The following is a 12,355-nucleotide window of genomic DNA, read 5'->3' on the forward strand; positions in this document are numbered from 1 at the left end:
ATAATAAACTTTTAATTACTTTTCATAGAAAGAAAATGTGGTCAATTTGGAATGGTTCTTTTTCTTATAGTGAACACATAGTGGGTTCCAAATGTTAGCCACCCAACTATGCAAACTACTTCCAAAGGCTTACACACCTGTTTTATAACCCATCCTACAATTTTGCTAGGGCCTGGAGTCAAGTTTTAAAGGCTAGTGAAAAAGCATCGGGAGTTATCTCCTAACTTAGATCTCCTTAGGATGAGGCTGACCTTTCTCTCCATTACCTCACCTGCCAGTAAAGCTTAGCCATGAGGCTGGAACCAGGAAAGACACGGGGGGTAGGTTTGAAGCAGAGCTGGGTTTCTCGAACTTCTGTGTGCACACACATCACTAGAGATCTTGTCAAAATTCAAGTTCCAATTCAGTAGGTCTGGAGTGGGGCCCAGGATTCTGCATTTCTAACAAGCTCCTAGGTGATGCTGAGCTGTAACTTTGAGTAGCAAGAATGTAGAGATGAGAGAAAACCTGCTCCTTCTGGTGGGGTGTGCAAGGAAGTGTCAGGCAGGCAGAAAGGGGAAGCTTAATTAAAAAAAAGAAAAGCCCATCTCTCTGGTCTCCATCTCCTTTAATGGTGGTGGGATGGGTATTATGGAAGGTCAGACCTGGAGCCGGTCAGAGCTGGGTTCAACTCCGGATTCCAGTATCTACCTCAAGCAAGTACCCTAACCTCTCTGGGCCTTCATTTCCATACGTGAAAATGGGAATAATAATACCTAGATCTTGATGCCTTTTTAAAAAAATTTTTAACATTTATTCATTTTTGAGAGACAGAGACAGAGCATGCATGGGGGTGGGGCAGAGAGAGAGGGAGAACAGAATCCAAAGCAGGTTCCAGACTCTGAGCTGTCAGCACAGAGCCCTACTCGGGGCTCCAATCCATGAACCGTGAGATCATGACCTGAGCCAAAGTCAGACGCTTAACTGACAGAGCCACCCAGGTGCCCCATAACAACACCTAGATCTTGATATCTTTTAGACAAATATTGCTTTTTAATGAAACATGTTTACTATTTTTAAAAATTCAAGCAAGAAGAAGAGTACAAAGAAGTTCCCAAATCCCACCACTATCAGATTAAATGTAAAGTTAGCCAGCTCTGAGCCTGGCACAAGATAGTGCTCAGTAGACGACAACCGGGTCCATCCACCCATCTGTCACATGGGGAGGTTGGGCCAGGTGATCTCAGAGCTCCTGCTGTCCTCCAGCATCCACTAATTCTCAGGCAGCCACCAGCGAGAAAGACCTCCAGGCTAGCAGAGAACCCCTGTAGGAGGAGCAGGTAATTCTCTGACAGAAATACCTCCCCTCATTCTTACTAACCCTAATGAGAGGGAGAGGGTGAGGGAGAGGGAGAGGGAGAGGGATAGGGAGAGGGAGAGGGAGAGGGAGAGAGAGAGAGAGAGAGAGAGAGAAAATCCAGAAGACAGGAAGTCCTAAAACCACTTTTTGGGTTGCAGGAGAAAGATGCTTCTTCTAGCCAGGCTTAGCCAGGCAGCCTTGAGGAAGTCCCATTTTTCCTCCTAGTCTCTTTCCCCAGTGCCCACAGAGGATGTTAATTCCCACCTACACAACCCCCTGCAATTTTCAAAGAGATGTTGCAAGCAATTCTCCTTTGTTAAACCTTCACAACAACCCTTAGGAGTAGTGATTACTACCCTCCTGGGGATACGAGGATCCTTATAGGGGTTCCTCATGTCTGCCACTGCGCCCAGCACAGAGGACAGAGGAAGTCCCCAAAGCCCACTTTTGAGCTCTGCCTGTAGCCCTGAGCGTTCTTTGCCCTGGCCAGCGGGTCCCCACTCACTTCTTGCTCTGCAGCCCTGCCCTGGGTCATGTCACCTGTCAGAATCAAGAGGGCTAGAAGGGCAGCTGCTGCTCAACTCCTTATATGGAAATAACCAGTTGCTGGACAGATAAATGCCAAGAGAAGGCGCCTGCAAGGTGGACAAGCCGCCTAAAAACACAGCCAGAAAGGACTGAGCCAACAGCTCTCACTTTCTATACTGCTTAAAGACTCTCAGCCTGCCAGGAGCTGTTCCTTCAAAAACCAAGGGGGAAGGGGGCACCTCCTAAAGAACATCCCACATTCCTCAAGTACCCAGAGGATTTTACAATATTTTAAATTCCTCTCTCCTTCCTTCCTCGTCCCTTCCACTCTACTTTCCTTTCACAAGTATTTATTGGGCATCCATTATGTGCTGTGCGTTGAACTTGGTAATACAGGGCCTTAAAGATAAACAAGACACAAACCTTGCCTTTGAGCGGTCCCTAGGCTGAGCTGGGGCATTAACACATATAAGCAAGGTGAGGCATGCCATCTAGGAGTGCAGGTAACTCCTGCAGGGTTCGAGGGAAGCCTAACTCCCACTGAGGTGGGGGAGGCGAGGAATCTGGGGAGGCAATCATCTGTGAAGGAAGGAGGCACTGTTCTGACCCTCTAAAGATGGGCCGAGTTTGTACTCAGAGACCGTCAGTTCTTCCATGGAGAGGCACTGGCTTGAGTCAAAGGCATCCATATAGGGGCACAGGTACATACAGGAGAGACGGGAGTAAGCTATCTGACAAGATCATAGGATGCACCATACTGGGAAATGATGCTGGAACAATGACCGGAGGCGAGGGGACCTGGAATGCTACTCTCAGTAGTATGTCCTTATTCTGCAGGCAAAGGGGGAACCACTGAAGGCTCCTGCAGAGAAGAGACACCCACCCAGAGTTGGAAGGCTCATTTTCTTTTCCCCATGGCATCTACTTAATGTTGTTTTGAAATGGCCCATGTCAACCCCTGAGGGGCATCGCTGGATTCATGTTTGCACTATACAGACCTTAGCTTAAGAAGTTAAGGGGCGCTTGGGTGGCTTAGTCGGTTAAGCGGCCAACTTCGGCTCAGGTCATGATCTTGCGGTCTGTGAGTTCGAGTCCCGCGTCAGGCTCTGTGCTGACAGCTCAGAGCCTGGAGCCTGTTTCAGATTCTGTGTCTCCCTCTCTCTGACCCTCCCCCATTCATGCTCTGTCTCTCTCTGTCTCAAAAATAAATAAACGTTAAAAAAAAAAAATTTTAAAAAAAAGAAGTTAGGTGATACTGCTTCCTTAGGTCAGATCTAGGTATTGCCTATTTTTTAACATCTCTTCTATATTCACGTAGCAATTCTCCAGCTTTCCTCTGCCACAACTCACACGAAGAAGTTCACACTCCCAACTCAGACCTGTCTGCATTTCCAACACTGTAGCTGTGACCACACCTCATTTCCCATGCTTAAAACACATCTTCAGATGCACATGACTGAAGATGAAATCACTGTGGGGACAACCTGGCATTTGACCTCATTTATATTTAAAAAGCAATTATTTGCAAACTTCTGCATTTAAGGATTAAATGCATTTCATAAAATGTAGCAATACAACCTGTAACGGGGCACGTGACACGTCACCACGTCTTGCACCTGCAAAAGTGTCAAACTAAAGACATTGCGAACCTGGTTGGCTCAGTTGGTATAGCATGTGACTTTTGAGCTCAGGGTTGTGAGTTCAAGCCCCACGTTGGGTATAGAGCTTACTTAAAATAAAATAAAGACATAGTTTTAAATCTGCTATGGTTATCCGCAACATCGAGTGTAAATGTTTAACACTGTAAATTGAACAATAAACAGTGATTCATTCATTTCTGAACTAACTGTTCAGGAATTTCCCTAATCCTTCTATTAAATGATTTCCATTTATAGCATCATTTGCTCCCCCCACCTCCCCCACCAGCTGTTATCAGATTAAAGGCCACAGTGTGTTGGTTGTGTATGCCACACTAATCCTCCTGTTCCCACAAGCCCATATAGAATTACACTGGCTAAAAGCCCAGCTGTCTCCAGTGGACCTGAAGCTCATAACTGGTTCAATTTTCAAAAAAAGCCTGGCTGGCATTAATTTCTCTTAAAGTACTCTACTTTTTCTTATGTTCTTATCATTGTTTATTCCTACATATATGTACATAATCTCCTAGACACTTTCAACTGCTTATACAGAATCACTTAGAAACCAGTCAAGTTTTTACTTAAAGAAATTTTTGTAAAAATCCACTATCCTTGCTCCTTCTTAACATTTTTTTTTGCGATGAATTGGATTAATAGGAAATTCATCTTACTGGTTGTGGTAGGTTGAATAATAGCTCCCCCCAAAATGACAAGGTCCTAATCCCTGGAACCTGTGAATATGTTACACTACATGGCAAAAGGGACTTTACAGATGTAATTAAGGTTAAAGACCTTGAGAAGGGGAGATAATCCTGAAACATCCTGGTGGGTCTAATGCAATTGCAAGGGTCCTTATAGGAAGGAGGCAGGAAGTCTCCTGTGTAATCACATGTATATTCCTGTTTTTTACCTAGGAGTCTCTGAATCTAACCATTCTCAGGTCCCAGAACCAGATTTTGATTGTTCTGAAATTGATGGATGAGTATTGTTTCCTTTATTAAGACCAAATATTATTAACTGGACTGACAAGGAAAGAAGAAATTAAGTCAGCGATGCCAGACCCACTTGGGGTGGGGGTAGTGATAAAGGACAAGATCTCAGGAATCTTAGTCCTGCCCTATGCTTGTCCATCCATGTATGACCTGGGATGGCCTGCCTGTCTCCTCACTAAGCCTCAGCTTCCTGATCTATAAGAGAGGACTGAATATATCCAATGGGTCTCAACCTTCTTTTGGGTTGAAAGTGATTTTGAAAGTGATAAAAGCTATAGACTTTCTCCCCAGAAATAAAAAGCACAGATGCACATCCACACAAACTTTGATCTTTCAAATATAGTTCTCTCCTTAGCTAAGGATCCATGGACCCAAAGCCTAGATGCACTCTAAATTCATAACGTCTGGGACTGTTAAAAAGGAACCATCAAATAGCATTTTTGGCTCCCGGAACTGCTCATGAGCACCATTCCCATGCCATGTCTTGTGTTTAATGCTAAAATAAAAAATAACCAGAACAAGCTCCATTTTATATTAGTCCAGCACCCCTCTATTGCTGCACCGGAGTCCTTCACATGTACTGAAGAAATCATGAAACCCATAGAATCTCACGCTAGAAGAGATCTTCAGGGTCAAATGACCCAATTCCCCTCTACTGCCCAACTCCCCAAGGACATCATCTCTGCCAGGTTGCCACCAGAAACTACAAAACCTTGGAAATAGCTTCCCATCTCCAGACAGCACTGGTAGCCCTGGTCTCCCATTAGGCAATAGAGGTTCAGTGTCAAGGGCCTAAAAGTTTACAGGTGACCCAGGAAAAGGTTTGGAATTCATCACACCTTTGAATAGTCCCCAAATTTTCTTAAAACAAAAAAAAAATGCAAAATGGAAATTAATAACAATTGTAATAGCAAAGTTATAAAAACCCATTCAGAAGTGGTAAGCAAAAACTACCTTTTGACATATTGTGAGATAGAACCTCTAAAGATAAAGGTGTCCAGGGCCTACTTCATTCTTAAATGTCTTGAGCTCTAACTAGCACTTTCCCCACCACACATCCCATTTTGACCAGAAATAACTTCTGCTCAAGACGCTTGGTTCTCACCCTTCTGTCAAGTACAAAAATAAAGTTTAGAACCCTCTGTCTTGCAAATGACAGTTTGTTATTTGTAGATGGCTTTTAGGAGAAGAAGTTCTCCAATGTTATTGTAAAATATGCTTCAAATTCCTATCCTGGTCAAATCTGATTCTATTCCACATTGGCCATGAATCTATTTGTTTGTGGGTTTTGTTTGAAGACGGTGATGGTGATGGTGGCAATGGGATTGTACTCAGTGTGATAAATGGCGCCCCATGGACCTCAGTCTGTAGGTCCACTGGGCTAACGAACTGATTTTATAGTTTGGAAAAGATGAAGGTTCTACTTCAGAGAACTGGAAGGGTCCTTTCAAGACCAAACAGCGAAAAGATAAGGATTGAATCTTGCTGAAGGCCTGAGTCAGTCTTATGGCTAAAACCATTTATCTTCTCATTCCCCTTGACAGAAAATGAACTAAATAAGCTAAAAGTGAATAAATTCAATGAAATGAATGTGAATAAAATTCAATGAAAGTGAATAAATTCAATGACAATAAGTAACTGCATAAAAATAAACTAAAAAAAAGAAACTTAAAGCTTAGGCATAATTTTAATATATATATTATATATATATATAATATATATGCACATATGATAGAAAAATGAATAGGTTTTAAAATAAAAGACATGAAAAATAAAGAAAGTCAAAAGTAACTGAGGACTAGAAAAGAGTTAAAATCAAAAGGGCTAATAAACCAAAATGATTCATAAGAATTCAAACAATTTAGAAGTTCTGAACATTAAGGAGTAATAAAACAAATAAGCTTTGTTTTATTAAAGAGTAATAAAACAAATGAGGAGTAATAAAACAAAGTTTTAAAATGAGGGGATCAATAGAAAATAGACAAATCACAAAAGAAGGATGTAATGATCAATAAACAGATTTTTTAAAAAAATATCTCACTTCCTTAATCAAAAAATTCAAAACAAAATAGTACTAAGTTTTTATAGGTGAAGTCGGAAAATACAAAAGTAAAAGTTAGTTTTCTGTGTTAGCCAGTGCTTGGATAAGGAGGCAAATGCTATAACCCTCATGGGAAAAACTAGTATAATCCTCTTGGGGGGGAGGGGTGATTTGGAAATCTATAGTAAAAGACTCAAAACTGTCTTTTCAATCCAAAATATACACTTCTAGGAGTTTATCTTTAATAAATAATCAGAGATGTACAGAGAGATCTGTTAGGAAAACTGAAACAACTTTGACATCCAAGTTTGATGGCACTTGCTAATCTGATATATAACAGTCAAAAGGAATACTACGCAGTCATTAAACATTCCTTGGAATTTTTAAATGCTAAAATATTTGGCTCGGTCAGTTAAGCATCTGACTCTTGATTTTGGCTCAGGTCATGATCTCACAGTGTGTGGGTTTGAGCCCCATGTCGGACTCTGCACTAACAGCATGGAGCCTGCTTGGGATTCTCTCTCTCCCCCTCTCCCTGTCCCTCCCCTGCTCATGTACTTGCACTCTCTCAAAATAAATAAACTTTAAAAAAGTAAATTATATATTGTTTAAGAATATGTACACACGTGGTAAGACTATTCCTCAAAAGGCAAAGGAATAAATAACATAAAATTCAGGCTACTAGTTACCTGTGGGACAAGTTGGGGACAGGATAGGGGAAGATAGAGAAGATACAATAGAATCACATACTCTAACTAAACAGGATGATGGTTTTATGGGTGTTCATTTCTTGTTATGCTTCATAACATATATAGGTACATACAAGTCATATGTTGTTTGAAAGAATTTTCATTTAAACGTTGTGCTCAACTAAAAATAAAATCTTTCCTCATGTTTGTGTTTGGAGGGTAGGGCAGGAAGCCCGGCTTGCAATAACATGGATTAGGATGCATCTCTTCTATAGAATGATTAAAATGTGCCTCTTATGTGGGTCACTCTCAGTCCTACCTTCCCCCCTCAGGTTTCTCATCTACAGTGGCTGAGTCTCCCCAGGAGGCCACAATGGGAGGGCAGGATGGGCAAAGCTTTCCTCCCATGCCTTTCCAAGCTATCTTTGGTATACCCAAAGCGCAGCCCCTTCATGTTTGCAGTGACACACTTGGGAAAAATCACTTTTTAAAAGTATCTCTTTTAGATTTTTTTTTCAATCATCTTAAAGATCGTTTACCCCAATCATCCCAATTTTTATTACTGTAATAATAACATAACATTTTGCTAGCATTCTGTCTGCAATGTTTACTAAAGTTGTTTTGTAATTATTACTTCTAATGAATGATGACTTATTTATACCAAGAAAACCATGGAAACATCAGTCAGAAAAAAAGTGGTAGGAGAACACGCAGCCATTAAATACTATGTTTATGAAGAGAGTACAGTCACCCAGAAGTACTTAAACTATGAAACGTAAAACATCATAGTTTCTGTAATAAGATCCCAGCTGTGCAGTACAAATGAAACCTACCTTTTAAAATAAATGGTAAGGAAACAGACAACAGTGTTTAGAGTTAGTATCTTTGTGTGAAGATACTAAAGATTTTTTTCTTCCTTAGTTTTCTTTTTATAACGGAAGGAAAACCCACTCAACTCCACTCTTAAAAGGGACACTAATTGGCTATATTAGCTTTTAGGGAACTAGAGGCACCAATGGAGGTATTCTATACAAGGCAGTGTGGCGACTCAGTGGCGGCATCAAGATGAGTGTTCCGAGTTTCTGTTTTCTAACTTTTTTGTCTTTATTCTGAACCCGACTGACTCCTTTACCACACTCACCTCCATGCACGACACACATACAAGTAAATTAATAAAGCCAGACAGACTCCTGTTGAAGAGGTATAACTGTCTCCTTCCGCAGGTGGCAGTCAGCCACATACTCCATTCACTGCCCTCTCCCTGCGGGTCCTGGTAGGCAGGAAGAAACGAAGATCTGAACGCTAATCAAATTATCTCTGAAAAGCAGTGCCCGTTCCCAGGATGGTCTATACAGCGAGCCAACCACAAAGCCTAGATATCAGAGGCCATCTTGATTCAGACCACATCAATGTCAGGCAGGTCACCCAGCTTTAGGTGGAGGGAACATTGTCATAGTTTAATCACTAGGCAGATTTTGTTTTGTTTTGTTTTGAAATAAAGATTTAATACTAATTTAAAAGTTTGGTCAAGTATAGACATGGTTGTGGGGAAATGGGAATGTAAATTTAATAGAGCCACTTTGGAAGGCCTATTAAAATAGAAACAGCACACTCTGGAACAATTCCCCTTCTAGCCATATATCCTTGAGAATAATCACACATGTGTGCAGGTGGACATGGTCTAGGATTTTATTTGCAGAAATGTTTGTTTTTGTGAAAATCTAGAAACCACTGAAGGTCTCTCATTAGGGAAGTGGATAAATAAGTTTTCATATATTTATTGGGTAGAATATCCACAGCAGTTGTAATTGGCGATCCACATAGCATATGGATCAACACGGATAGATATACATGGGGGTAAAAGAAACAGATCTTTGAGGATTTAAAAGAATTATCTATAGACCTATAGTTCCCATGAGGGTCGATATCAAAAACATGTTCAGTGAAGACAGCAAGTTCTAGAATGACATCTGAAGTATGATACTGCTTCTATTAAAAAAAAGAAAAAGACAAACTACAGTGCTACATTCTTGATAAATGAAGATATATGTATGTACTAGTACAAGAACATTCTAGAAGGAAGCACATTAAAATCATAACAAGTATTACCTCTGAGGAAAGACAGGAGATTGGTATTGGGAGTAGTAATGGTAAAAAGGGATTTCGGCTTCATGGTGATATTCTAATGTTCCAAATGTAAATGGATTGTAATGTTTACAATTACTTTTTAAAAGTCTCAGCAATTACTTTATGCTGTAATATATTTATCATACTCAAGAAGCTAAAAACATGGAGCCTTTTGTAAGAAAATGTTTCCTATGGGGCGCCTGGGTGGCTCAGTCAGTTGAGCATCCGACTCTTGGTTTCAGCTCTGGTCTATCTCACAGGTCATGTGTTCGAGCCCTGCGTCAGGCTCTGTGCTGGTAGTATGGAGACTGCTTAGGATCCTTTCTCTCCCTCTCTCTCTGCCTCTCCCCTTCTAAGTAAATAAATAAACTTAAAAAAAAAAAAAAAAAAGAACAAACGAAAGAAAGAAAAGAAAGAAAGAAAGAAAGAAAGAAAGAAAGAAAGAAAGATGTTTCCTATAGTACCACACCCACCTCTCCAGTGGGCTCCAGCACACCCACTCAGCCAAGTTCAATGGTATTGTGAGAAAGTACCCCAGTGCCTTGGCTCACCTTTACAACCCTCCTAGGGACCAGAGCAAATCACATTAGTGATGACTCTTTGCAGAAAAAGTTATTCCAGAAAACAGCTGTCAGAAGTGCCATTTTGTTAAAAATGATCAAATGGCTTCTATCCCTTTCCCTGAAGATTTTGAGAGCAAAGTGTTTTAGAGTTTGGCACCGGCCAAACCAACAGAGAAAAGAAGGCAACACCCCACATTTCATACCTGTCAAAAACCACTGCGGAATAAGCCCGCTCGGCGAAGATGACATCCGCAGCCCAGAACTCCTTAGTGGCCTTCAGACCCCTGCCTTTACCCTCAGAAGTGAAGACCTCCACGTTCTCCATTCTCCCTATTGTCATTTCAGAGTCTTTCAGGCAGCTCGGCAGATATTTAACACGGAGCCAAGTCCCCTGTCATTGCTATTTCAGCACCTTCAGCATCCCAAAGAGCAAGCCTATAAATGGACAAGCACCTCCCCTTCCCTACCCCCTCTCAGCAATGGGGCCCTCACCTCCCCCTCTGCCACGCTTCCTGGAGGTGGAAATGGGGCAGGCAAGAGAATGGTGATCCGAGAAGGGTCACGTTCATCACCAGCAAAGCTGGCAAAGCAGAAATGACCACGGGCTGGTGCACCTCTCGAACTGGACCTGAAATTTTTGCAAAATTCCTTTGCAAGAAGCAGCTCAGTCCTGGATGGCGGTTGTGCTCAGCTTCAGTTGGAATAGGGAACACTTGGTCAGTGGGGTATTTTTAGCAGCCAGATGCCTCTGTCAATCCCAAGCAGACAGCTGAAATGGTCCAAGAGAAGAGGTGATGCTTGCTGCTCTGGGAACCTTCAGCTGTCAGGCTCATACTTTCTCAAGTGAGATGGGCCCCTTGTTCCCCTCTCCCCTCCCCCACAGGTGGATTGCTTGCAGAATACAGCAGATGCCCAACTGACCCCCTTCGCACATACGGAACAGTACTATTTAGGCTCCAAGTGACATCCCTCTTCTCCAGTATTACCTGGGACTCCCACAGCACCCCCACGCAGGGCTCAGAGGTCTGGGAGCCCCCTGATGATACAGGGGTGCTGGACGCAGGCTAGGAGAGGAGATAGGCCTTGAAAATGAAAACCCTCATTTCTGTCTTTTTATCAAATCTCCCTTAAACCGTGTCTGTTGCCAGGAGAACACCAACATGCTCTGTCTTTCTTCTTTCCCAGGAATAAGGACATTGGAGGGAAAATTCTAAAGTGTCCATTGACCTAAATGCCACTCTTCTTTTTTTTTTTTTTTTTAAAGTAAACTCTACACCCAATGTAGGGCTCGAACTCACAACCCCTAGATCAAGAGTCACAAACTCTACAGACTGAGCCAGCCAGGTGCCTCTAAATGCCACTCTTCTTGATTGCCAGACAGCTCTTCCCAAGGTTGAAAAGACAAATACCACGTGATTTCACTTATATGTGGAATCTAAAAAACAAAACCAACAAAGCAGAAAAAAAACTCACAAAGACAAACTAGTGGCTGCCAGAGGAAAGAGGGGTGGGGGCATGGGCAAAAGGGGAGAGGGAGATACAGTCTTCCAGTATGGAATGAATGAGTCACAGGGATGAAAGGTACAGCATAGGGAATATAGTAATGGTCTGTAATAGCCTTGTATGGTGACAGACGGTAGTGACACTTGTGAGCACAGCGTAACGTACAGAGTTGTCAAATCACTATGTTGTACGCCTGAGCTAATACTAACATTGTATGTCAATGATACTTCAATAAAAAGAAATAAAATAAAAATAATTTTTTTTAAGTAATAAATAAATAAAACAAGACTGGATGCCCCAAAGAGTAAACATCACATGCTCCCAATGGTAAAAAAAAAAAAAAAAAAAAGATTGAAAAAGAGCTCTTCAATCCAGGTTGACTTCAAATGAATACCTGGACCCCCATTGCCTGGCAACTCGGAGCTCCCCTCAGGAAGGGAGTAGACTGTTCTCTAAACACTATACCCCTGGAACAGGTTCAGCCCAAGCCAAGGTCAAGAAAGAAATCTTGCTGGGGCGCCTGGGTGGCTCAGTCGGTTGGGCGGCCGACTTCGGCTCAGGTCATGGTCTCGCGGTCCGTGAGTTCGAGCCCCACATCAGGCTCTGTGCTGACAGCTCAGGGCCTGGAGCCTGTTTCAGATTCTGTGTCTCCCTCTCGCTGACCCTCCCCTGTTCATGCTCTGTCTCTCTCTGTCTCAAAAATAAATAAAACGTTAAAAAAATTAAAAAAAAAAAAAAAAAAAAAGAAAGAAATCTTGCTGCTCCAAGACAGAAAGAGAGGGAACATCAAGCCCAATGCTTTAGTTATGTATCTGTGGGTCTTGACCTTATCAGAACAAGTATTATATTAAAGTGTGGTCAATAGGGGGCACCTGGGTAGCTCAGTCAGTTAAGCATCTGACTCTTGACTTCAACTCAGGTCATGAGTTCAAGCCC

At 42.0% G+C, this 12,355-nt stretch overlaps 1 protein-coding gene across 2 annotated transcripts in view; it reads right to left on the minus strand.

The window, feature by feature from the left end:
- The window catches only part of SMYD1 (SET and MYND domain containing 1), a 43,330-nt gene extending 32,995 nt beyond the window's left edge, over positions 1-10,335 (minus strand). Inside the window, exon 1 of one of the 2 annotated variants that reach the window (XM_060655768.3) lies at positions 10,120-10,335. In XM_060655768.3, coding sequence (XP_060511751.1) covers positions 10,120-10,256 — 137 coding nt within the window. In that variant the 5' untranslated portion in view covers positions 10,257-10,335. The remainder of the gene's footprint in view (positions 1-10,119) is intronic. The other variant, XM_060655763.3, reaches the window with a different exon arrangement.
- Positions 10,336-12,355: the final 2,020 nt, after the last annotated feature.

Source organism: Panthera onca, chromosome A3 (genome assembly GCF_046562875.1).
Source record: "Panthera onca isolate mPanOnc1 chromosome A3, mPanOnc1 haplotype 2, whole genome shotgun sequence".
Lineage (NCBI taxonomy): Eukaryota > Metazoa > Chordata > Mammalia > Carnivora > Felidae > Panthera > Panthera onca.